This window comes from Lipophrys pholis (assembly GCF_963383615.2).
Source record: "Lipophrys pholis genome assembly, chromosome: 2".
NCBI lineage: Eukaryota > Metazoa > Chordata > Actinopteri > Blenniiformes > Blenniidae > Lipophrys > Lipophrys pholis.
In genome coordinates, this window is record NC_137636.1 from 38,912,461 (window position 1) to 38,939,698 (window position 27,238).

The following is a 27,238-nucleotide window of genomic DNA, read 5'->3' on the forward strand; positions in this document are numbered from 1 at the left end:
TCATAAACACACTACAACTGGTTTAGACACAAAGTTGAATAAATAAATACTTTGGTAATACATCTGGATACCGGACTGAACGTTTCTGTCTAAATGTGAGCGGCTAGAACGCCGATAAAAGACACTAAATGTAATAACAAGACATTTTGCTTCAGAAGGCGTGGATACTGACCAACCTGTTGCGTCACCGATCATTTGAACCAATCAGGACTCGGGGATGCAAATGACACGCTCCAGCAGGAAGTGGAACCGGAGATGTCAGAGCTGCGGTCGCTGCTTCGTGTCGATGCTAGTGAAGCTATCTGCGGAGGGCGAGCTACACCCACAGACGGGCTACCATGCTTTAAAGACACAACAAACCCACAGACCAAACACTAACAACACCCGTCACCCGTTTTTGTGACAGAAAGAAGGCGAGCTGATCGGCCGTTTCCCGACAGAGGTGAGTAGTACTCTGGAGATGCTGGTGTTATGTCCAGTTTGGTGTCGGTGTTCAGACGACCCCCCACCCCCCACCCAGACACTCGATTGGCGGCTGAAAACCATAAACCAAAACCATAATACATCATTATTCCGATTATTTTATTAATCTTCTGTGGGGAAAATAACACTGAAGAGCGTTAGTTGCGCTGCAGGGAAACATTGAGGGTGGGTGGCCTGAAAATTACATTTCTCTGCTTTGACTCGAGGAAAGATGCGAAGGCTGATGTTTTTGACCTACTGCGAATAAAATAATAATAATAATAATAATAATAATAATAATAGTATTTCTGCCCTCCAGATTCGTGTCTTGTACGAAAGTGTGCCCTTTGTGGCTCCAATGGAAGCGTGTCTTCTACTCTTTGTGTGGAGAGAATGAGCTAATATTAGCTGCTGGCTTTGTTAATGTGGGTCGAGGTGATTTAATGAGACTGGTTTTATTCAGCAGGAGATCCTTCTGGATCCCTGTCAGTCTGAGGATCACTTCTGTTTACATGCTTCCATAGAGCCGTTTCATGGAGCTGCTGTCAAGCTCATCATGTACAACTTTAGTGGTTTCCTCCCAGAAAACAAACAGAAATACTTTGATTACTGTCAGAAACATTTAATAAGAGACAATCAGTCCACCTGTATGAGACACACTTTCCTTTACCCGTTATAAAGAAATGACACTACAAACAAAAGTTGAGATAAAGCCTGTTCATAGCTAATCAAAAGATTAGATGATTATTTAAAGTTTGGATTTGTTGAATAGTGACTTAAGTTTGTAAAATCTGCCAATTAGGTTCAATAAATTGCACTGGTTTATGAGTGACATTGATAACTGTACTAAAAACAAACAAAATTGAATAATCAATTAAATACTTGGTAACGTTTTGTATTTTTCTTTTAAATTCCATATTGTAGCTCTTGATTGGTTTCTAATCCCTTTAGATAATAATAATAATAATAATAATGATAATAATGATAATAATAATTGAATATATTCACTTCAGTTTATGGTGTTTTTCAGCCTTTGGAAAACTTTGGAATTTGTGTTTTTTTAATCCACAAAACTAGTGAATTCGTGATAAAATGAATGCCACATGTTACACATTGTTATTTGAATCTGAAATTTACTAATTGATCACAACTCTATTGAACAGGAACAAAGACTTGAAGCTGCTAAAAAGAGGAGGAGCTTTCATTCCATTACAATCATGTCTTTGTACTCTATTACAAGATACAGTTCTGATTAAACAATGTGATGAGATACATAATTACTTGTGTATGCACTGATTTATAAATGTTTGTTTATTTTTTTATTTTATAGCACTGTATTAGAATTAAAAATCCTTTTGAATAAATGAGTGTTTTCAGCTAAAATCCTGTGAAGTTTTACGCTTCAGGTTTTGAATGTCGGTGTGTCATTAGTATGAAAGAGCCTTTATTATACAGCGACAGTGACTCGGATCTGAGGAACTGTCTCAAGTTCAACGTCAGACAAATCAAAAATAAACAAAGTTCTAATGAACAAATATGGTTTTAAACTTTTCCTACACTATCTTGTTTCCAGGAATCTCATGTCCTGCATTTATCTCTGCTGCAGCACATCTGATTCAAATGAATGGTTTGTTATCTAATGCTGGAGAGGGCAGAGAACACTTTATCAAGGTGTGTGTGTGTGTGTGTGTGTGTGTGTGTGTGTGTGTGTGTGTGTGTGTGTGTGTGTGTGTGTGTGTGTGTGTGTGTGTGTGTGTGTGTGTGTGTGTGTGTGTGTGTGTGTGTGTGTGTGTGTGTGTGTGTGTGTGTGTTAACTCTTTGCTATTCATTGATTATATATATATATATATATTTGAGGTTATTTGAACATTCAGACTTTTCAAAAGTGATTTTCACTATACATGAATTTTGTGAATTGTTTTTTTTATTTAACCACTCGCTCAATTTTTTATTTTTCTTTACAATAAATGTTTATTGTAAATAAAAATAAAAAGGTAACTTCACTTTTACAGCCCCAAAGTGCTTTACGTGGTTCACACATTCACACACTATTGGAGGCTGCAGCCCTGCAAGGCGCTGTCACTCCACTGGGAGCAGTTTGGGGTTCAGTGTCTTGCCCAAGGACACTTTGGCAAGTAGACCGGCAGAGATGAGAATCAAACCTGCAACCTTCCGATTGGGAGACGAGCGCTCTACCAACCGAGCCATGCCGCCAGAAATCAATGTGTCAAATCAGTGCAGCCAGGTAGGAAGCACAATATTTCCTTCTGAAAGGTCCAATGCAATGCTGCATTAAATACACGTATAAATACTTCAAAATAGCTCAGTGATGTAGTAATATTTCCTTCTTGCATGAGGCAGTAAGCAGAACCAACAGCCAAACGTGATTTGGTGCTGTTATGGCCACTGAGTGGATTAGTGAATGAAAACCAGAGAGTTTAGATTAGATGAGGTCACAATGACAAAGTAAATCTGTGGTTCAGGTTCTGATCAGGATTTCTTGTGTCTTTGTTTGTTTTAGTTTTGACCACATGACTGGGACTTCTCTTCTCCACATACTCTTGGTGCTGGAGCCCGTTGTTATCAGATTCTAGCGCCATCCTCAACAGTAAGTGAAAAGCCAAGTTGTTATTTGTTTAAGTATTCTCCACGCCAGTAAAATGATAAATTCTTTTCCTACATTTTTGTAAGTTTTGTGACTGTTTGGGCGTGACGGTAAAAATGCTGTTGGTCCTTACTGAAACCGTATTCCTGTGGTGACGTGTCTTATCGCTCTACTTTTAACTCTTCCTGTTTTGTGTAATTTAACTCTTGAAATTCATGAAGCTCTGAGGTGAAAATGTAATCGTATGTATTCATTGCACTTGACCTGATGTTGTTATTCATTGCGGGCTCAGTGCATCTGCTGCTGGTAATAATTTATTTAAAGAAATATCAACACTTTGTTCTTCCATGTGAAACGTGAGTTTGAACTGAACACAAGGGGAGTGTGTGAAGTACTCTGCTGTGTGTGAAGTACTCTGCTGTGTGTGAAATACTCTGCTGTGTGGGAAGTACTCTGCTGTGTGTGAAGTACTCTGCTGTGTGTTAAATACTGTCTTGTGTGTACTCTGCTCTCACCGTCGTCCTGCACGTCTGCAGCTTCAGACACCAGCAGGAATATGTAGGTCAGCCAGACATCACATATTTAATTTTTATGCTAAATCTCCTCATTTTTTCAGTCCCGGTTTAACAAAGGCTTGTCCTGTGGAAGTCCTGGTGGGTTTATTGATGACATGACAAAAGGAAGTTTGTGTTTAAGGGGAAAGAAAAAGCGCTGTGTGGACATTTGGTGTATAGATGTATTTGTTTCTGTTCTAAAGAGAAATTAAAAAAACACTGACAGACTTGTGTTCCGCTGCTTTGTTTTTCAGAATCATCATGAACCCCCACGAGTCAGACGTGCACACCATCTCCCCAGAGCTGCCGGCCATGTTCGATGGCATGAAGCTGGCGGCGGTGGCCACGGTGCTCTACGTCATCGTCCGCTGCTTGAACCTCAAGAGCCCCACTGCACCGCCGGACCTCACCTACCAGGACACGCCCCTCAACCGCTTCCTGCTCAAGTCCTGTCCTCAGCTGACCAAAGAGTGAGTTCCCATCTCTGCTCTGCTGTCCACTGCAGCACGGCTTTATTTCATTTCGAGGGTTTCATTGTCTCATATTTGGACTTTGAATACGGGCGTTTCCACAGAAGAAGTGATTTGCATGTAAGATGAAGCAGAGTTCCCACAGTGAAACTGTCATGTCTGTTTGAATTAGAATCTTCCATTTGACTTTAGTGTGAGTGATGCAAAGCAGTGGTTACTGACCCAGGTTACCAACCGAGCTCCCCGTGCCTGATGCCAGGGGGCTGCTGCCGCCCTTGTGGCTCCTGGTTGTATTACCGTATAGTTCCCAATAGAAGAGCACCACCTAATAGAAGAGTGCCCCCCCTTTTTGAAAGAGGAAGAGAAAGTGAAGAGGGAACAAACCTCACTTGATAAAATATGATATTTTGCAATGGTTGTGAAAATGCAGAAAAAACTGTCAATTTAATTTTGTGAAAGTTTGATCTGTTCTTACCACCGCTCCGCCTGGGGCTGGGGGAGCAGTCGCCCCATCACCCGCCCATGCTGCGCCACAAGAAACTCAGCACGGGTGGGTTGCAGGGGGGTTCTCGTGGGGCAGTGACCACCGGCAGGTGGAAGGTGGGTCAGCGGAGGGGTTGAGCGACTCTGTACGCGCCAGGTCCTTCTCGCGGTGATTTCATTCTTAACACCGTCTTTCCAGACGCCACAGCAGATCTGGATATGCAAGAGGGCGCATGCAGGGTTTGCAGAACTACTTCTGTGTCAACAAAGGCTCCTGTAGTTACTGTGTTTTAAGCTGCGCTCACATGTTCCCAATAGACGCACCCCGAGCCTGTCTATTGGGAACTATACAGTAATTCATCTTATTTTTAGATATCTCGCAGGTTGAGGTGACAAAACTGACACTTTTAAAAGTGAACGTCTTAATATTTGTTTTCCTTTTAAACATGTGCCACCTCCTCTGTTACCTGAGATGTGTCTTCCAGTGCAGATGAGTTATTCAGTTTTCAACCAAAACCCTCGGCAACCTTTTCTTTTTAATTATTTGAAAATTTTTTAAAGACATTTTTTAAATTCTTTAACGTTCACAGCCCTCTGCGTGAAACCAGTGTAGATGTGATAGCTTTTCTTCATTAGCATTCTGTCCATGTCCTGCTGTTGATGCCCGATGGGAACGTACCTCTCTGTTGGTTTGCTCTCTGGTGTTCATCTCAAGTGTCTGATCATACAGACGATTGTTGCTGCCTCTCGGCTGCAGGGTTGGTGAGTCACATTGACACGCAGATGTTTAGTTGTTTCAGGCTTTTTCTCATTTTGTCCCAAACAGCCATATTCTGTTCAGCCTTCACTCCTTTCTGCCTCAGGCTGCAGCTAAACCCAGATAATCAAAGTCCTCCTGTCTGTTAATGTTGGAGTCGACATGTCGTCACGTTTACCACTCACAATGGTTTCCTCCACTCTTGCATAACAAATCAATCACTCAGTGGGAAGCAGCGGGGGAGTCGAGGGGGGCTGAACATTCATGAACAAATAACGTGGTCTTGAACTTTTCTTCTTTCTCATAGAACCACGTTTCACCTCTCTAAGTGCAGGTGACATGTCCTGTCGGTGAAAGGTGCTGTTACACATTCTGTCGCTGGTTATTTGTTGTGTCCTCGTTGTGAAGCAGCAGTCGCAGTCACAGTTTTGTCAAGCAACACGAGGAACCGGGTTAATCCGAGTCTGACAATAATAACTAGAGTGAAAATACACTGAAGGGTCCAAAAGGAAGTGAAAGATGCATAAAAACCTTCAGTTCTTCTGCACATGTTTCAGGACAACTTGAGTTTATCTGTGGACTTTTTTAGTTTCTTCACCAACTTGGAAGAAGTTGCTTCTGCGTGTGAACATCTTTATATCCTGACTTGTTCCAAACACCCGTAGACCTTTGATCTGGACTTGAGACCGTTGCTTCCTCAAGCTGCTCTGACTCGTCTGTTTGCCCCCGTTACCTAACGGCTGCGTAGCACAGACACGCCGTACCAGACGGCGACTTTTACAGCTGTGACGGGCAGCGTTTGTGATCCTCTTTCAAACAGACGTCACACTCTGCCACCTAAATATAATGACTGAATGAACGTTTATTTAAACAATCAAAATCTTATTAATAGAAATACAAAGAATCTGTAAATGGTTGTTTGCGTCCCATGTCAGACCCCTGCTAATCTGATCTTATCTTAATTTCCACATTACCACGGCGTTATCCTCTTCCTGTAGTGATAGATGAAGCCGGCGGTGCCTTCCGGAAGGCGGTGACCATCCATGCTGGAGGTGATGACATCATCACCAAATGACTGTAATCTGCTCTTTCAGAGAAGCTTCTCTTGTATAATGTGGTGTTTTTTTCCAGGTGCAGTAATTACAGGAACCACGGTAGCAGATGAGGAAACTCCAGGTCAAAGGTCTTGTGTTGATGTAACCAGACCCTTGACTCTCTGCAGCTACTCGACAGCCCAGCCTTTCTATCAGCGCTCGCAGCTCGTGGCCACATCAGGGTTTAGGTTATGGGGAGGTTGGTTGTCTCTGAGGTGGCCCTCTCCTCACTTCACTATCAGCAAGTCTGACATGAACAATCCCAGTGAGCATGTTATGTAACTGAAGAGAAGCGAGAGACAAACGGCACCTGGGTGTTCTCTAAAGTGTCATTTCCAACATTAAACCAGCAGCATTGACTGTTCAGAGATTGTTCTCATTATTGCAGTTTGGTGAAACTTTGTCTCCTCATGTTGAATATCTGTGGAGAACACCGTGTGCTGCCTCAGCGTCACCTCAGAGAAACTTTCATGTGATCACATTTAGAGTCATGTGTATACATGAAGACGTGTTTTTGAAGTATCTTGGATGGTATTCCTGCCTCCTCATTGCTGCTGTCTTTTGTTCTCCATGTGAAATGAGATGGTGATTCATGATGACACAACACAATATTTCAAGGGGATATTACGTAATCCAGCGACTCGACTCCTCCACTTCACTCCTACAGATGTTGAGCACAACTCAGCAACAGACTGACGTAAACACTGGAGAGTCTTTAAAGAACCTTTGTCCTAGTATGTAAACCGGATGCTGGAAGGTCCGTGTCCGTGTCATAAATGACCAATGCTGTTGGCCCAGAATGACATGGTGTGGTTGTCATGGGTGGCGTCCAACCTTGAGCTCCCATCAAGTGCATCAGCTCATATTTCTGTGTGAAATGTAATCGCAGTGTTGGTCTGTGTTCTCCAGGTACATTCCTCCTTTGCTGTGGGGGAAGAGCGGCCACCTCCAGACGGCGCTGTACGGGAAACTGGGTCGGGTCAGCTCGCCCAACCCCAGCGGGATCAGGAAGTATTTACCCATGCAGGACGGGGCCACCGCCACGTTTGACCTCTTTGAGCCGCTGAGGGACCATCCAACAGGAGGTGAAGCATTAAATCAACACCTGCAGGCATTCAACCAACATGTTTAATCAGAGCAGCGACAGAAAAGCCTGGGAACACGGCGCTGCTGGATTTATTAGGTTTTGTAATCCAGCCAATGTAGAACAGCATCGCCTGGTTCCCGACACTGAGCGCTAATGAAATGTGGAGATTATGTTTTGGATTTCTGCCTCAAACCGGGTCTCAACTGAACAGAATATTTGCATGAGCTTTTTATTTTATTTTAAAGTTAAATAAACATAACTTTATTGGATTGTTTATAATGTGCAGTGTTTAAAAAAACATCTGATCATTTTTGGTATGAATTGACAAATGGCAAGAAGAAAACACTGAATGGGAAAAGCTAAAGAAAGTAACATCAGTGGGATAACTTTCCCGGCTCTGGTCCGACCCGTCATGTGAGCACATGTGATACTGTGGAACTCTCTTCAGCCAGCGGAGAGTCTTGGCCTCATCCTTTTGACAAACAAAGAAGATTGTCCCATGTTTTCTAACAGTCCAGCGTTCTGACGTTTGTATACCAGTAAACCACCGATTCTGTGTGAAAACTGAACTCTCATGATCTAAAGCAGGGATGTTCAACATGTGGAAGGATGAACATGATTCACAACTTTATTAGACTCTTAAGACTGAATGCAGTCAGCTGGCTGTTAGGGCGGAGCCTGTGATCAGTGTGATGATGTGATGATCAGCATCTTTTTCACATGTAGAATACTGGGGAGTCACACCTTTTATATTCACCAATTAATTCTTTTTGAATAAAATGTGATGATCTGTAAAAGCCAAGCCATACTTCCTCCCACTAATAAAACGCTCAGGTTAAAGACGGACTAACTTTGGTCCGAGGAAACGAAGCTTCATGAATGTTGGGCAGTGAGGCTGTGATATGTCGTTGAGTCAGAACTATTGATAACACGATGGAGGAACTGCTCTCCTGAGCTCGTTTCACAGCACCTCTAATCTCGGTATTGATTAGAGTCCTGCTTATGTAAGTCATTAGTCTTTACACACTTTGTTCTTTCTTGAATGTTAGGTTGGCTGTCGATGGTAGGATGGTACCTCTCAGATTGTATTCTCGTCCATTCTTACTGAAACAGTCAACGTGAAATCATCTGTTACTGTAATACTCCTGCTGGTACTTTATTCTGCTCCGGGGATTCTGGACGTGAGTGTTGTGACACTAGAGGCTATTTATTACAAAGTTCCTGAATCATTAACGCTGCACAGTTCAAGATGATTTAGCACATTGGAAACGGCTTTATTCAAACATTCAGCTTTATCTTTCTCTGTTTCAGCATCTGAAAGTCAGTTGAGTGTTTTGAAAATGTATCTTCATACTTTGGAATAAATTGGTGCTTTTGTCGAATCCAGTTAGGAATTCCACGTTTATATGATCCATGCATGTATCGTGCAAATGATCAGTTCGGCAACATTTATTTTGAAAGTGATTACCGTTCATATTTTGTCAATGTGTCGTTAACTTCTAGAAGTGTCTCTGCTTGCTGCTCAGAAGTGCCATGTTGGCGTCCTCTCCCTTCGTCCCATCAGTCAATATCGTTCAGTGTTTCTCCGTCTTGGCCAATGACTCTAATCTGCCCGCCTTCCCCCGGGATCTAATCTTTTATTGTTGCTGAGGAAGTTCGTCCTTATTTAATTAGATATTCGAGAATCGATGGCGGATGTCATAATATGTAAATTAGTTCCGGTCACATCTTCCATCACTTCTAACAGAACAGTGTCTTTAACTGAGGCCTGACAAATGTGAAATCCACGTATGTGTCCTGGTTTCCTGTCTGAGGGCCTCAGCTGAACCCTGACCCTCCCACCATAACCTTGATCTCTTAAGCCCCACGTGACTTGTGCTTCCAATGTCAGTCCCCTCACCATTCCCATTGTGCTGAGCTGCAGCTGTGCTCCACAAGCAGCACAATCCTGCTCTGCTTGTTTGGACTGTTGGGATTTGCTCTGTGGCTGCATGAGTCTTACTGAACACGAGTCTCCAATCTGTCTGCCTGTTCCACCAGAAGACGTCACCATGGTTATATGTCCTGGGATTGGAAATCACAGTGAGAAGCACTACGTCCGGACCTTCGTGGATTACGCACAGAAGGACGGTTACCGCTGCGCTGTGCTGAACCACCTGGGAGCTCTGCCAAACATCGAGCTCACGTCTCCGCGCATGTTCACGTATGGTGAGACTCCATTCATACGTCTTATTACGGTTGAGGCACTGTGAGGAGGCGTCTTCACCATGAGATTCAAACCCACGTGGTGCTGAAGGGTTCTTAACATGTCCATTTAATCAGACTCGTCGCTCCATCGCGAGGATTTTATTCATAACAACAAAACCAAATGAACTAAATCAAAACATCCTTTACTGAGCTTTCCATATTTTGGTGCCATATATATATATATATATATATATGGCACAGTATATATATATATATATATATATATATATATATATATACTGTGTAAGAAGTTATGTAAACCACAGACATTTTAATGACTTATAAGGTTGTAGGTTTATTCTATTGAAATTGAAACAAACTGCTAAATTAGCACTTATGATTTAGAAGAAAACTATTTTACAGCCAAAGTTTTCACTGAAACCTAAAAAATGTTATTATTGAATTCCTGGTATTTGTACTTACAGTACCACACTTCATGGAGTTGACTTTGTATGTGTCCACCATACACTCTTTCTTTCCAGTGATGGGTTATGATGTAATTATAAAATGCAGCAATATTAAAACACAAAAGCAACCATAGTTGTAATGAATCAAAACAGAATTAATGAAACAATATTTTTACTGTTCAATAATGTGTCCGGTATCCTTTTTGCAAAATGACCTTGCTATTACACACGTAATTAATCCCATGACACTTATTTTTCATTATTAAAAGTGTATAGGCATTTCACTAAAAATCAAAACCCTTTTTATTTTGTTCTGATACAGACTTTGTTTTCTCTTTTATCAGATTTTTTGGGTTTGAGGCTCAGTATGCGCTTGAATAAATTCAGTCAAGAGGAGTTGTTGGAAGGAAAGTGGTTCTGCTTTAAGTTTGTCTTTGTGCCCTAATTCACCCTCATCTTGGTATTTTATTCCTGGATAAGTTGCTGATACCACAGGTGACTCCAGGTACTGTAAGACTCCTAGAAAGGAAATTAAAAGCAGAAACCTGACCCTTTTAGAAAAAAGGCTCCCAGACACACAGATCTGATGTCCTGAACTAAAGGCACCTTCATCCAGAAGTGCTGAGCAGCAAAACCAGAGAACATCCTACAGAAGCACGTCCCTGAGTAACCCTACACCTTCTGTTTGGCAGGCTGTACGTGGGAATTCGCGGCCATGGTGGGCTACATCAAGCGAGCGTACCCTCAGACGCAGCTCATCGTGGTTGGCTTCAGTCTGGGAGGAAACATCGTGTGCAAGTTCCTGGGAGAAAACCAGACGAACCAGGAGCGAGTGCTGTGCTGTATCAGCGTGTGTCAGGGCTACAGCGCCCTCAGGTGGGCGCCGTCCTCTCCTCTGGAATTAAAAGCACAATTCCATCAATGTACTCGATGTAAACACATTTGTGATATTACATGAAGCTCCGTTAATGAGACACAATGATTAGTACTTGCAGTACATAATGTACTGAACCTTTTGGTCCGACCAAGCATCACGGTCCAGCTGTTTGTCAGCATTGCACCATGTCGATGAGTTACCACTGTGGGTCCTGAACCTAACCTCCAGCTGCCGCTCCAGCCCTCCTGCTCCTTCTAACTCATGTTGAATATGAACAGGACGAGGTTAAATTGAGGAGAATGGTTTTCCTCAAGGTGATTAATAAAGTTTTGGGTTCAACTCCGGTCACTGTTGTTGTTGATCTTCTATGTTCAAAAAAACAAACTGGCAAAAATAAACTAGATTCTAAAACTTAATTGGATTAAAAATCTTCCCATCATGGTAAGACTGTTGGTTTTTTATCTTTACAAACTCACACCCCGTACTCATCGTCTTACTTGGCTGTACTCGGTGATACTCACTCTGTTTGGTCTTTACCTTTGGTCTTTCAGTCATGCAGTGTTTTGTTCTGCTTCTGTGCCTCTATCACAGAGTAGTGTCATTTCCCCCTCAGCTCTTATGTAATCAGTTAACGCCCCCTGAACACTAGAGGATGCATTTAAACGGTTAAATCTGAACCTTAAAACAAAGTGATCACGTTGCTCTTGTATTACCAAAGTTAATCACTTTATTTCACTGATTGTTTTCATTCCTGCTGATCTGGTCTGTTGTGTTCTGGATGATTTGTGTGTTCAGTCTGTGTCACTGAGGCATTGCAGGACAAATACATAATTGATGTTGGTGTTTTGAAAGCGTTGCAGCCCGTGTGTCTCTGTACTCAGTGTTCACGTTGCTCTGAGCCAGCGCTCATGTCCTTTACATGCAGCCAGCGTCTCCGGGCAGACTTGGCAGGTCGGTTCTGGTAAAGTTTGGACCTGAGCAGCAGGGGAAGGATGTAGTGTAGAGGCTGGCTTTCCCAGTTTCTTTATCCTCCTTTTTAGTGAATTTCCTTTTTGTTATGCGAGTATTCACATCTAAACTCGTCCTTCAGCCAGTTTATATGATCCATGCCTGTATACATATTATTCCTGTAGTTTTATTTCACCATGATCATCATCATCAGATATTTGAATGCCGTTAGATGCTGTTGGCTGGAGTGGCCTGGTCTCACTCAGTGAGTTGCATATTGATGGGTGCTGTCGTTGTTGCTGCCGTCCTGCACTGTGGCTCTTTGTGCGGTGGATTACCCGGGACATTCAGCGCGTCGTTTGGTATGCAGACAGCCTGCACATCGCTAACTTCCTGTGTGTTTGTCTTTGTGTCACAGGGCTCAGGAAACATTCCTCCAGTGGGATCAGTTCAGGCGCTTCTATAACTTCCTCATGGCCGACAACATGAAGAAAATCATCCTCTCACACAGGTACCACTGGTTTCCTTGCACACTTTTCAACAACAGCATATAAGCTTACCACACACACACACACACACACACACACACAGACACACACACACACACACACACACACACACACACACACACACACACACCACACACACACACACACACACACACACACACACACACACACACACACACACACACACACACACACACACACACACACACACACACACACACACACACACACACACACACACACGTGCTGCAGCTTCTCCATAGCTGCTGACACTCCCTGAAGAACCTGCTTTGTGAATGTTCCAGCTGCAGCGTTTCTTCTGATTGATTGTCTTTGCAATAGGTTGTGAGGCGCAGTGGAAAATGCATTAATGTCACAGGTTGAGCAGTTACTGACTGGGTAACTTGTGAAAAGTGTTTGACAGATAACTGACACGGTGATAAGATGAACCTCATCAGGAGAAGAAAATCCACAGATAGAGTACAGGAATAGGTGATACACTGAAGGTATGAGGGAGAAAAAAGTAAATAAATAAAAAATACCTTTAGGAGGTGTCAGGTTGGGCATTCGGCATAAAACCAAATTAAAACTGTAAATGACGAGATGGACTGTGGCAAACTGAAACGCTCCGCCTCACTGCCTGGAGGTGGAGAAGCTTTGGAAGATTTACTAACATCTTGTATCTCTATGGTGTTTCAAGACGGTCACATCAACGTGGGTCTTCATCATGGGAATCGTTCCCTGTAACTCGTCTTTGATTTCTAAATCTCTGTTTGCATGTTTGTTGTTGTTGTTGCAGGCACAGTCTGTTTGGGGGGAGTTCAGTGAAAATGATTGACGTGGTTCCGAGTCGACTGTACACAGCAACGTCACTCATGCAGATTGACGACAACATCATGAGGTTTGTGCTTCGTTCTAATGGAATTCACCGGTTTTCCTTGTTCCTGACATTACTGTGTGTTTGGAATCGGAAATATTTGAACTGAGCTTGTGTTCCCTCCCAAGCTCTTCTGGTTTTTAAGGATTGATCAATAACGCTGTCTTTTCTGGGTTTGAACAGAAAATTCCACGGCCACAGCTCTCTCAAAGAGTACTACGAGAAGGAGAGCTGCGTGCATTATATCCACAATGTGAGAGCTTCTTCTTCTTCTCTTGTGAAGTTGGTCCTTTTGTAAATGTCTCTGATGTCTGAACTTTTACTCTTGAATTTGTAGGTAAATGTTCCGCTGCTGCTCGTGAACTCTGGAGACGATCCGCTGGTCCACGACTCGCTGCTCACCATCCCACGCACTTTAGCAGGTAATTACCAGCTCCTGTCGTCACTGGAAATGCAGCTCTGGCTGCTTCATCGGCCTTGAAAAGACTCGGTGGAAATTCTTGGCTGTTGAAGTTGAAGCAGAGGAATCTAAACCTTATGTTGTGAAGGAGAGTTCAGTTGTTTTGCTTGTATTGTTCTTACAATTCACAAGCCGTCATCTTCAGGAACTCGTAGTTAAACTAGATGTTTGTAAGTTGTGTGGAAATGTGCCTCCCTTCCACAAAGAGCTAGAAGCAGTGATTCAGAGTGAAGTAGGTTCTTGTTTTGCTATGAAAGTACAAAATGTTCTTCCACTGAAAGTGAAGAGAAAAGCTCGAGGTAAAAAAAGAAAACCTGCAACCTGAGCTTTTATGAGGCGATTTTGAATTAAACACTGAAAATGTAGAAAGGATTTGATACTCTGATGCTGCTCATCCAGGACTGAATCCCAGAGAGTTTTAAAACGACGGCAAAACACCCGCTGCAGTTCTGGATGTGAAGATATATGAGCCCACAGACGGTGGTAAATATTTACTGCAGATCCTCAGCAGGCGTGTCCGTCTGACTCCAGGCTGCCTTACAATCCTGGACTTGCTTTCCTGGACGGACTCCACACCCTGAGCAGGACAGGGTGGGACCTACGACTCACTGACTCATGTTTTCTCATGGTTCAGCAAGTTTAGCAGCACGAGCCGACAATACGGCCGTTTCCTCTCCGTTACTTCAGCTTCTAGTCGGTTCAGCACCATAAATACAATCTGAACCACAAGACTTTATTGATCTCAGGGGGAAATTACTTTTGCCCCAAGCGTTAGATTAGATTATTACTAGAAACTCCCAGAAGACATTTTGTGTGCCGGCCTCTCCTTCGTTCTCCTCTATAAGGTACTTCCCTCCCTGGCTTTGTATGGGACATTTTTTCACAGTTTTTTGGGGATTTAATCAGAAACAGTTTTTCCTTTTCCCGGACGTTCAGCATGTTTTAATCTGCTCTTTGTGTTTGTGCTCCAAACAGTGCAGGACTAATTACCTGCAGAAAGAAATGGCATAGTAATAATAATAATAATAATAATAATAATGGTGAAATTAAACGGCCACCTATGATAGTAATCTTTGTGCCTTGCCACTAAGGCAGGCAAAAGAATAAAGTAATAAAACTAGGATGGCTAGAAACTAATGAAGGTATGTCTACAACGCTGAAGGAGAGCCTTCACAGCTCTCACTTCCATGGCAGCCCGGGACAAATAAACGCTGTTATAAGGAGTAAGAATACATGCAGGAGCAAACAAAATAACTGAAACGCTCAAATATCCAGAATCCAGAGTTTTCCACACACACAAAGCCGATGGTCATGGAGTGGCTGCACACTGCAGCGTCTGTCTGGTCTTCAAGCTTGTTCTAATTTTAAACCCTCTGACCGTTTTAACTATTTTGGAAAAGGGCATTTCTTCACGTAACGGAGTGGGTGGGTGAGTCCTGACTGGAAATGAATGCTGGTCTGTACCACAGCTCTCCAGAGGGCCGAGCTTCCAAAAAAGTGCCACTTTGCCCTACAACCTAATGCAGTGACTCAGACAGACACTCGGCGGCCACAAAGCGACTGCAGCAGTGGAACAGCTCGGTTCTTGTCAGGAACTTTCTCTCGTCGTGTCACATTCATGGTGGCTACATGTGTTTTCAAGGCCGAGCACAGTGGAGGTTCCACCTGTCACTCAGCGCCGGGAGAGTTCAGCCGTCATGAATAGTGCACGCTGGTACCCCCCACCCCCCCCCCCCCCCCCATCATCAGTCAGCCTGGCCAGTCGGCCCGCGTGTCCACGTCCGCAGGGCTTCAAACAGCAACTCAAACGTTACTGGTTAGTGTTGCAGTGGGGGGGTGGGGGGGTGGTGGTGGTGACCCATCTTAAATTCAACAGGAGGATCTAAAATCATCTTCCCCTCGATAAAAAACAATGTGGCTGTCGTGAGAAGTAAAAGCATTTAATTCAATTTTACAGTCATTAGTTATGACATACTGTGTTTTTCCTACAGTGTGTAGACACCAAGACCATTCACCCCCACATGACTCTCTCTCTCTCTGTGTGTGTGTGTGTGTGTGTAGCCAAGAAGCCGAACGTGGTCTTCGCCCTGACCCTCCATGGAGGTCACCTGGGATTCTTCGAAGGCGCCGTGCTCTTCCCTCAGCCGCTCACATGGATGGACAAGGTCATCGTGGGTTACGCCAACACCATGTGTCAGTGGGAGAAGCAGAAACCCATGTGTCGGAGTGGAGAAGGCTCCTGCGTAGAAGAAAAAGCCTAGCACCTCCCCTTCAGTTCCAGTCTGGACCCCCCACCCCTCCTCGCTGCCTTCTTGCCCGGTGCTACTCGCCACACCGACCTTCAGCCCCCGGCTCCTCCCGGTTGAACGCCATCACCTTCCAGTCCGTCAACTAACTAACTACTGCCTTCCTGCTCTCTTCTTCCGTTGCCACGACACAGATCAGGAACTGTTCTCTTTATTTCTTTCTCAATTTATACGACAACCCTCGGCTCTCAGAGGCAAACGACCAAATGGAGCCGGTTGGAGGCGCCGCTGTAGAGTCGTCCAGAGAGAAACAAGAGCACAAGTGAAGCCTCGTCTGGCTCTGAACCAGAACCTGCAAGAAGCTCACTGCTGATCACCGGCGAGGCCCGAGTGTGCTGTATCAACCAACACAGTGTCTTCGTTGTGTGTGTGTGCGTGTGCGTGTGTGTGTGTGTGCGTGTGTGTGTGTGTGTGTGTGTGTGTGTGTGTGTGTGTGTGTGTGTGTGTGTGTGTGTGTGTGTGTGTGTGTGTGTGTGTGTGTGTGTGTGTGTGATCCCTCTATCGGTGGATGGAGGTTCTGTTGTGTGTAGAAAGCGTGGTACGTGTTGGTGTGAGATCCTCCGCGGTGTTTGGCCGCCATGACGAGCTGAGTGCTACCAGACACGCCCAGATCTCCACCCACACAGGCTCCACCCACATTCCCTCGGCCCTTCATCCGTTCACTTTGATTCAAAGCACTTTACTTCGCCAACGCCACGGCCGCTCCTCCTCTCCCCCGTTAGTCGCAGTGCAGCTCCGGCGTGACGGACAGGAAACCCGACAGGAAGCAGGGGGATGACCACAAGTTGAATCAATCAAACATTTCGGCTGGAGAGTGCGTGCACGTGAGCGGGCACGTGAGGGCGTGTTTGAGCCCTCTCACCTCTTCGCTCTGCCTGGTCCAGTCCAGCGTCTGATGTGGTTCTTCCTCCTCCCGCCGCCGCCGCCGCCGCAGAGAAACGTCTTTCAGCTGCTGCTGATTTCAAATGTCAACTAAAGGGATTTTTAATTAGATTTCTGTTCTCTGATCTGAGCTGTGAGGTTTGATGAGTGGGGGGCTCCAGACACCAAAGCTAAACCAAATGTTTGATCTCGGTTTGTAAAATATTTTGGTCATTGTTAATGCTGTACAGTTAATGCTGTACAGTTAATGCTGTACAGTTAATGCTGCATGCAAGAGAGGAGGCGCATTTAAATGTGAGGGATTGTTCTTGTCTGGTTTATTGAAAGGTTTCAGTCGTTTTCTCAGCTGGGCGTTAAAAAATCTGCAATGAGCCACAAAAGATGTGGTGAAGTCAAACTGGAACCTGTGGAATCTAGCAGAAGGAGCCTGGAGACCTTAAAGCGTTCAAGGCTCAGAGAGTCCAGCCAAGAACCGCCTGCTTCTGAACACTGTGACCAGACTCATGGCTGCTCTGACCAGACGGAGGAAACTGTGCCTTCTGCTTGCTGCTCGGGCCGAGGTTCGTCTGGTGAAATACTGGATGTGTGTGGAATAGATCCCAACTGCATGGAGTGTAAATTTCAATTGAAATCATAATCGTTGGAAAGACTGGGTGAAAACTGGGTGACGGTACCTTGTTACTTGTCGTTTAAATTGAACTTCAGATCCGTGGTGTTATAACATGGCTGAACTGAAACGATCAAACTCCTGAATGAGGAGCAGTGAAGGCCGAACCTCCTCCTCCTCCTCCTCCTCCTCCTCCTCCTCCTCCTCATCATCCAAACAACAAATCACTGCTGCCCTCTGCTGTCACAGAGCCTGAACTGCATCCTCGGATGATTCTGTTCACCGCTCATTAAGAAGAAGTGTGTTCGAGTTCATTCTCATTACATGAGTTAATAACGCCAGCACTCTCTGCAGTCAGACCCTTTTCTTTCTGATTTTTGCCTCAACCCGACTTTGCACAAAACTGCAGGTTTGGATGTATCATTTAAATGTTATTATTATTATTATTATTTTGTAGGTGACTTTTTTTGTACTTTGTTTTTATGACTTCTGGTGTTTTGCTTGTGCAGATGCAGCAGAGTGTGAGTGTGTTGAGTAAATACACAATACTGAGTCATCTCGCCACCTCTGGTTAAGAAAAACCAAATCCAATTCACTTTATTGATGGCGGGGGGGGGGGGGGCAGAATAGATGTGTAAAGATAGTAGATATTCATATATTTAAAGGACCAGGGATGGAAAACAAAGGCAATTGGTATCCAAGAGGGATCCTTGATTTATTTTGACACTGATGGGGCAGAAAATACTGTCAAAGTTTATGAGACCAAAACTTGTCTCCGACTTTAAGGTCTTTTTTTCTTCCTTAGTGAGTGTGTGATGTTAACTGTTGTTTTACTGTATTAATAGAAGAATGTGATCCTCCGTGTTCATGTGTTCATCCTAACCACAGTGCTTCAATCCTCCACGCTGGGATCAGACCCTCCTGAATATCTCCAGTGGCTTCATACAACGAAAACATCCCTCACTTTAGGTGAAAGTCAGATTTATTGGTGTTAAACTACAGTGATCACTACACAGCTTTAATTTGGAGTTTGCAGACTGGAGAGGCCACATTCTCATTATCCGACGTTCAGATACCCAAACCCTGGATGTTTTTTGTTCAAGGAAACCAGTTTGTGTGTCTGTGTGTATGAGATTTAATTACATGAGACAACGTGGTTATTGTGTTCAAAATAAATTATTTTCTCAAAAGAAAAAAGGTTTTCCTCTTCTTTTTTTTTTTTTAAGTCTTTATTTTGAACTTGTTGAAGAACATGTTCATTATTGGTGTATCTGAAGGAATCATTATTATTGTATGGCCCACACTGAATTGCCTTTTTGGGGCCTGAACATGTTTAAAAACTCACCAGATTTGACACAAAAATCAGGTCTTGCATAAACATTTCATTGGTCTGACCCGAGGGTGGGGCAAAATGGCTGCACAGCGCCACCTAGGTATGGTGAAAATACTTGAAGGTTTAAACTAAATAATAAATAAAGTTGTAATTATCATGGAAACACACAGAAGAGCCAAGCGACTGACCTCGTGTCAAACAAAGACAAACCTTCAGGTCTGAATAACATCAGGGGAACATCTGGTCACAGTAAATGTTACAACCAATACAAGCACTGAAGTACATGAAGGTACTTTCTCATGATGTGAGATTGGTTCTTCCAGATTACAAAGCTCTTTCTGGAGCCTCTCATGTCCAGCTCTGAGCGGCACATGGAGGTCTGAAGGTGCACCAGCAGCATTTCACACACTTTGTTCACTTTCCTCTTCTTCTGTGTGTTTGACTTCTGCACCGTGGCCCGATGGGGAACTCTTTCAGACATGCACAGATCTACTTTTGTCCCACAGCGTGTCCACACAGAGTGTCCCACAGCATGTCCACACAGAGTGTCCCACAGCGTGTCCCACAGTGTGTCCACACAGCGTGTCCACACAGCGTGTCCCACAGAGTGTCCCACAGCATGTCCACACAGAGTGTCCCACAGCGTGTCCCACAGTGTGTCCACACAGCGTGTCCCACAGCGTGTCCACACAGAGTGTCCCACAGTGTGTCCCACAGCATGTCCACACAGCGTGTCCCACAGCGTGCCCACACAGAGTGTCCACACAGCGTGTCCCACAGCATGTCCACACAGAGTGTCCCACAGTGTTTCCACACAGCGTGTCCCACAGCGTGTCCCAGTGTGTCCCACAGAGTGTCCCACAGCGTGTCCACACAGCGTGTCCCACAGTGTGTCCACACAGAGTGTCCACACAGTGTGTCCCACAGTGTGTCCACACAGAGTGTCCCACAGTGTGTCCCACAGCGTGTCCACACAGTGTGTCCCACAGTGTGTCCACACAAGTGTCCCACAGTGTGTCTCACAGCGTGTCCACACAGCGTGTCCCACAGCGTGTCCCACAGAGTGTCCCACAGCGTGTCCACACAGCGTGTCCCACAGTGTGTCCCACAGCGTGTCCACACACGTCTCACTCATTTACGAGTGAGATCAGTGGGGCTGTTCCGGACCCCTTTCATTTGATTTGAAGTATTCTGACCGGGTACTTTGGGAGCACGTTGCAGTGGTGGTCAAAGTGTTTGGATCCTTTACTTCTATAAAAGTCACACTGTGAAAATTACTTTATTTGATTGATGGAAGAAATGACGACCAGATTGCAGAAGAAAAGGAATAGACTTGTTGGTTCCCAGTGATTCCGGTAATATCTGAGCTCTACTCACCTCTTAGTATTATAATTTATAATTCATTTTATTATGTATATTTGTCTCAGTTTAAAATGTCTTCAAATGGGTAAAAAACTCCATAATCCACGAAGTTACACAACTGACAGTGAAATGCAGTTTCCCTAATTCTGCCTGCATCCTTTTGAGTGTGCCCCGTTGATATGTGTACTTTGAGTGTATTCTAGAGTTTTAATGTGTAGAGACAGTCTTTATGAAGACATGGGGGTCGGGGGTCCAGGGAGGCCTCCAGGTTTCAAACCGTCATGAAAAAGCTAGTCGCCTCTCTTTTCAGCAGAAAATGTGCAGTACTGACAGATCCACTGTACTACATGATACTGCACTGCTGCACCTGAAAAGATGGAAGAAAAAACCAGAACAGTTCAACTGAACTTTAAAGTGTTGAGTACTTGGTTCAGAATGAGTTTCAGTAATACTACGTTTCACGTAAATGAGATCACAGCTTGTTCCAGTTAGAGGATATTTCTCTCTCACTGTGTAATTTATTATTTTACAGTTACTTATTACATTATATATGATTTTACAAATTAAATGATTACTGATTACTGATTACTTATTTTTCTGTCACAAATTAAAAATGATGAATTTATTTTTAATTCACAAAACAAAATGGACAATAAATCATTCTAACATTCACAAACAAAAATATGCAAAGAATTACTTTTGGATTATGTGACTAATACTCTAACTGAAATGTGCAATGAAGTTGTATTCATGGTGGGTGGGAAGGAGCACCGCACCCCAGCCCCCCCACGAGGAGCCAGCCTGAGGGAGGACGCCCCCCGCATTCCAGCTGCACCCACCCCGGGCCGGGGTGAGACCCCAGTGGGAGGTTCTGGGGGGAGCCACGTCTGAACAGGCTTTTTTTTCCGCAGCTGGCTGACGTCACTGCCCAATTTTCTTCTTGTTCTTTTGGGTTTAAAAGGGAGTATGAAGGGGCCTTTAGTCTGGATTGAGACCTGGCTTTACTCTCGTCTCTCTTTAAGAAAGGAGATTATTTAACTTAAGACGAGGACAATTTCAGTCAGTCCAGGTTTACAATGTGATTAAATCTAGAACCACGTTTAATAAACCAATAACTTCCTAAAATAGATTATTACAAGCATCTTCTTTACAAGTGTGTTGATAAAAGGGTCATTTTAATAATGTCAGCGCTCTCTTCTCTAGCTGTTTAAAAGTACATTAATCTTCACCACTAGGGGGCGTTCTCAATCTAAAAACAAAAGAAAAGGCCAGATTGTCAACACTTCTGTGATTGTTGAAAAGTGGTTTAGAAACCTCTGTATTTGAGTTAATAGTCAGAATAATGGCTGAAAATGAAGAATGATGAAGAGACCCACCAAAGAAATTCACCACCTGCTGAATAGAGTAAAGATACTCTGATAATCCAGATTATGAACCGACTCTTGATCATGTTTCAGCCTGAAGTGACGGATGGATCCTGAGATGATAGTAGGGATGAAGGACATAGAATGGATTTTCTCAGTCAAATAACTTGGACTCATTCAAACGCCATCATAGTAATAGTAATCCCTCTTCATCCGATATTCTCAGTGAAGAGATGTGAAATGATTGAAATGTGAAGCTTTACACACATTAAATCTAGTTTATTCAATATTTCTAATACAAGCTGCAGGAGGGTCTTTATGGTAAACCAGCTGACATCACACATGCAGATTATAAATCCAGGCTGTTCTCAGCAGAAGGCTCCACATCTAACACCTCATCTTCACTGCTCCCCCTCTGAACATCCATCTAATCTTCATCCTCAGGCTGGGATCATCTGCTCTGCAGCAGCACCTGACAGGACGTGAGCACAAGTGTGGGTTATTGATGAAACAGTGAAGCAGCGTTCTTCTGGTTGTGATCTACACCAGCAGCTCGTCTGCGTCTGCAAACCGTGAGAAAGACTGTCGCTGCTGGAAACATGATGACTGTGCACTTATTCTCTCGGTGAAACCTACACATCCTTTCTCTTTCTGCTTCTCATTTGCAAACCACCAGCCTGCATCTAACTCTAGATACTTTCCTTGAGTTCATGAAAACTCAATAATTGAACATACAGTAGCAGGCTGGCTTCAGAACGTCTGATCAGACTCGTTACAGAGCCGTGTCTTCTGAGCCGAACAGCCGGGTGGCGACGCCCTGGTGGTCCATCACCGCCGCCTTCCCATCGAAATCCGTCGGCAGGATGTCTGCGTCGAAGTCTTTGAGGTAGTTTTCCATCTCATCCCCGTGAACGAACACCTGAGGAGAGACGGAGGGTTTTAGAGGAGAGGAGGGCGTGTGGGGCGAGGTGGGCGGAGCCTGTACCCTCTCCAGCAGTTTGCTCTTCATGAAGGGCTTGACCACGTTGTAGGTGGTGGTGAAGTACCAGGGCTGGTGGGTGACGTGGACGGCCTTGAACCGGGCTGGGAAGGAGTCCTGAGGAGAGAATGGAAGGAAGACTTCAAGATGGAGAGAGAGAGAGAGACTCACTTTAAAGCTCTCTCTCTCTCCCCCTCCCCCCCGACCTGCAACATGTCCACCATCTTCTTCAGCTCGGCCGGTTTGATCCCTGAGGCGTGCTGCATGGTGAAACCTCGGAAATTCTCAATGAGGACAAAACCATTGATCTGAGTCTCTTCGTTCTCCAGCAGCTTCTCCAGGATCACACAGTAGGCCCTCAAGATCTGCCGAGACACAGCTTTTACTCAAACCACTCAGATGACTTGCTCAGTAGCGCCACACAGTGGAGTAGCAGCAGCAGCCACCTCATCGAAGGTGATCTCCTCCAGGTCCCACTTGTCGATGTTGAAGAGCAGGACCACGCGGCCCAACTTGTCCCTGCTGGGCAGGACCACCGGGTAGCCGGCCTCGATGGTGCTGCGTACCGCCTCGGGGGTCAGGTTCTCAAAGAGCTCCGGGTAATCCTTCCTGAAGCGCACGTAGCCTGGGGAAGCAGCCAAACACCACAAATCAGGGGGCTGCAGTGAAAAACACACAAAAACACAAGTGCTTCACTCAAGTCAAACATGGAGTCCGTTTTCACTCTCAAATAAAAGGAAGAATGAAATGAAACTCCTCTCACGAGTCTTTATTCAATAACTATACTGACAGTGTGTTAGTAGAAGGATTGAATTGAATCTAGATCAGCAGCCTTCAGAAGGAAAACAAACAAAAACAACTCAATTGTTCAACCAATCAGCTGAAAGGGTGAAGCTAAAGCTTATACAAACCTACCCCATCACAATAAAAGCAAAAAAACCCCAAAACAACAAAAACAAAACAAGGCTCTAAAGATAACTAATACCACGATTTCTACCATACAAATTCAATATATACTATACACAAGTTTTGTATATATATAGTTTATGTGTGCACATCAGTCACATATACGTACATATCTACACATATTTACATTTTACATGAATGTACATGACATGTACATAATATCAATAATAATATTGAACAAGAACTTTTACAAATAATAATAGAAAAAATAATATACTATTTGAATGTCATCAATTACATTTTAAATACAAAATTTAGTGTAGATAGTAGATATTTAAGTCAATAAAATTCTCCACCTTCCTGTGAGCTCTCCACCTTCCTGTGAGCTCTCCACCTTCCTGTGGGCTCTCCACCTTCCTGTGGGCTCTCCACCTTCCTGTGAGCTCTCAACCTTCCTGTGGGCTCTCCACCTTCCTGTGGGCTCTCCACCTTCCTGTGAGCTCTCAACCTTCCTGTGAGCTCTCCACCTTCCTGTGAGCTCTCCACCTTCCTGTGGGCTCTCCACCTTCCTGTGGGCTCTCCACCTTCCTGTGAGCTCTCCACCTTCCTGTGGGCTCTCCACCTTCCTGTGGGCTCTCCACCTTCCTGTGAGCTCTCCACCTTCCTGTGGGCTCTCCACCTTCCTGTGGGCTCTCCACCTTCCTGTGGGCTCTCCACCTTCCTGTGGGCTCTCCACCTGCAGGAAGGTTCTTAATGGTGCTATGTGATCTGGGTGACGGTGCTCAGACTGACACCACCACCACCCGGGAACAGATCAGAGGGAGAAGATGGATGGAAATTCTCTATCACAATATATACCTTTTATCCTGTTTATTGAGTATTAATACATTTTGTACAATTATATACATGTTATATATTATTGCTGTCCTGGGTAAAATTGCTGCTCTTATTTCTTATACTTACCAATGATATATGATTTAAACTGGCTCATGTTAGAGCTTTGTTATACTTCATCCTCCAGACAGGAACTCAAATATGCTAAGACAGGTATACGATAAAGAGTGTGTAATACTTTTTGAATAAGAATCTGCCTTGTTTTATCCTGGACAGCGATTCTCCTCGCCAACGTCCCTCTGATGGATTTAATGTGACTTCCAGCAGATCACAGCCTGGCTCTGGTCACTCTACCTATGTTAACATTATTTATTTTCACAATTGTTTTTTTTCAGATTTCCAAATCACATAAAGTTAGTTTTATTTAGGTTTAATGATAATTTATTAAAATCAAACCCTTTTTGTAGTTTACACATTTCCTTTGTGACTATCCTCAAGCTGCTGCACGTCCACATCAGTACAGAGGATATCGGTATCATCTGCAAATAACACATCACTTAGTTTTTCAGTTGCTTTTCAAATATCATTTATATACATTATGTATTTTCTGCCCCAAAACGGACCCCTGTGGAACCCCAGATGGAATATTAGTAATCAGAGTAAGTTTTGATATTCAGACTGAAACTGAGTGGTTTTTGAAAAATGAAATTACATAGATACTTGTAATGTGAAATACCTTTGAATAGCTGAAAAATCCTCTTAAGTAGAGGAAAATTTGTTTTTTGTTTCACACACAGACACACACACACGCACGCACGCACGCACGCACGCACGCACACACACACACACACACACACACACACACACACACACACACCACACACACACACACACACACTACAGACTGTGGGTTAATTGGTGTACCTCAGTGGTGCCTCAGAATGAAGAGGCCTTCGGCGCAGCATTGTAATCGCACTAATACAGTATCGTCATTGTTTTTGGCACATCAGTGGTTTTTGTGTGTGTGTGTGTGTGTGTGTGTGTGTGTGTGTGTGTGTGTGTGTGTGTGTGTGTGTGTGTGCGTCCAGCACAACGGGTTCACAAGTAAAGTAAACTTTCTGTCCTATTAGGAAACAAAGGGCGGCTTTGTTCCGGGGGGGGGGGGGGGGGGGGGGGGGGGGGGTCTCAAAGCCTCCAATTAATGAACACATGCCTCTCTGTCTCAGAGATGGACAGGGTTCATGCAAACATGGAGCACAAAGGAGGTCTCACCCTCAATTAGTGAAGCGACTGGGAAGTGTTTGTGGCGGCTGAATCAGAGGAAGAGGAGCTGGGAGGGACGGAATCACTCATGATATCACAGTTTCTCTCCTCATATGAGAGGAACGCTCCTCCAGGACCTTCACCTACACCTGTCTCACAGGTCGATGCCTTTTGTTACCTTTCATGAGCTCGTGGGATCTGACGACGTCGAACTTGCGAGCTCTGAGGAAGCGCAGCATGAGAGAGTCGGGTTTGTCCCCGAAGCGGTCCAGCACCAGCTTGGCCAGGTCGTCTCCTTCGGCAGCCCGGTCCTTCATCATGACCCGCAGGTCCTTCAGGGATGATGCCCCGCCTCTCCTCCGTCTCATTCAGCTCATCCTTGGCCTGGACAGCACAGATCCTCAACATCACTCATCATGTCTGGCTTGAATATCATCTAGTTCCCCTCAGAGACATGAAGATTTGACCTTCTGCACCGTGTGTCCTGGCAGTTTGTGACACGGTCCAAACACCGGCCCATGATCCTTCACTGTCAAATGCTCCAGCTTCGCCCTCATGGCCTGCTCCTCCTCAGACACCATACGGAAAGATCCAGTCTGCACAGAGGACATGACACGACACGATATGACACGACATGACATGATATCATGACTTGACATGACGTGACATCACGACATAACACGACGTGACATGACATATGGCATATCATGACATGAGATGATATCAGACATGACACATCAGGACATGACATGAGATGATATCAGACATGACACATCAGGACACGACACAACACGATATCATAACTTGACATGACATCATGACATGACACGTCAGGACATGACATGAGATGATATCATGACATGACACGATATGACACATCATAACATGATATCATGACTTGACATGACACGACAGGACATCATGACTTGACATGACATGGCATCACGACATGACATGATGCGACATGACATGTGACATATGACATATCATGACATGAGATGATATCAGACATGACACATCATGACATGACATGAAATGATATCAGACATGATACGTCAGGACACGACAGAACACAATATCATAACTTGACATGACATCATGACATGACATGATGCAACATGGCATATGACACATCATGACATCAGACATGACACATCAGGACATGACATGAGATGATATCATGACATGACATTAAATGATATCAGACATGATACGTCAGGACACGACACAACACAATATCATGACTTGAGATGACATGACATCATGGCATGACACGACACGACGCGATATGACATATGACATATCATGACATGACATTAGACATGACACGTCAGGACATGACATGAGATTATATCATGACATGACATAATATATCATGACATGCCATGATATGAGATGACATCATGAAATGACATGACAATAAAATGAGACACGATAAAATATGATATGATGCATTATAATATAGTATAAAACAACATGAAATACAATTATACAATCTGATATGAAAAAATACATTAGGTTAACAACAGATATGATACGATACGATACGATACGATACGATACGA

The 27,238-nt window shown here is 44.1% G+C and overlaps 2 protein-coding genes across 4 annotated transcripts in view; one reads left to right on the top strand and one right to left on the bottom strand.

Annotated features, from left to right (window-relative positions):
* The first annotated feature begins 238 nt into the window (after positions 1 to 238).
* LOC308127611 (monoacylglycerol lipase ABHD2) lies at positions 239 to 18,818 on the top strand. 3 transcript variants are annotated; one of them, XM_080492746.1, is made up of 11 exons: positions 239 to 442; positions 2,984 to 3,070; positions 3,876 to 4,091; positions 7,335 to 7,510; positions 9,556 to 9,720; positions 10,859 to 11,042; positions 12,410 to 12,502; positions 13,300 to 13,401; positions 13,561 to 13,630; positions 13,715 to 13,799; positions 15,899 to 18,818. In XM_080492746.1, the coding sequence occupies exons 3-11, from the start codon at positions 3,883 to 3,885 to the stop codon at positions 16,096 to 16,098; spliced, it is 1,284 nt and encodes a 427-aa protein (XP_080348872.1). In that variant the 5' UTR covers positions 239 to 442; positions 2,984 to 3,070; positions 3,876 to 3,882; the 3' UTR covers positions 16,099 to 18,818. The 3 variants fall into 3 exon arrangements, with proteins under 3 accessions (XP_080348872.1, XP_080348870.1, XP_080348871.1); XM_080492744.1 differs by having other exon boundaries at positions 9,553 to 9,720; positions 15,899 to 17,975; XM_080492745.1 differs by lacking the exon at positions 239 to 442 and adding an exon at positions 2,687 to 2,707 and having other exon boundaries at positions 9,553 to 9,720; positions 15,899 to 17,332.
* A 3,130-nt stretch (positions 18,819 to 21,948) lies between these two features.
* LOC308106730 (retinaldehyde-binding protein 1-like) overlaps positions 21,949 to 27,238 on the bottom strand; it is a 7,494-nt gene continuing 2,204 nt past the window's right edge. The window contains 7 exon segments of the mRNA XM_080458637.1: positions 21,949 to 22,610; positions 22,677 to 22,787; positions 22,877 to 23,035; positions 23,117 to 23,295; positions 25,852 to 26,020; positions 26,022 to 26,057; positions 26,141 to 26,269. Coding sequence (XP_080314763.1) covers positions 22,464 to 22,610; positions 22,677 to 22,787; positions 22,877 to 23,035; positions 23,117 to 23,295; positions 25,852 to 26,020; positions 26,022 to 26,057; positions 26,141 to 26,269 — 930 coding nt within the window. The 3' untranslated portion in view covers positions 21,949 to 22,463.

Bases quoted from the DNA above. Each gene is read 5' to 3' on its own strand.
- LOC308127611 (XM_080492744.1), top strand. From the start codon at position 3,883: ATGAACCCCCACGAGTCAGACGTGCACACCATCTCCCCAGAGCTGCCG. The intron at 11,043-12,409 runs GTGGGCGCCGTC...TTTGTGTCACAG, and splicing joins CAGGGCTACAGCGCCCTCAG to GGCTCAGGAAACATTCCTCC. The intron at 13,631-13,714 runs GTGAGAGCTTCT...TTGAATTTGTAG, and splicing joins GCGTGCATTATATCCACAAT to GTAAATGTTCCGCTGCTGCT.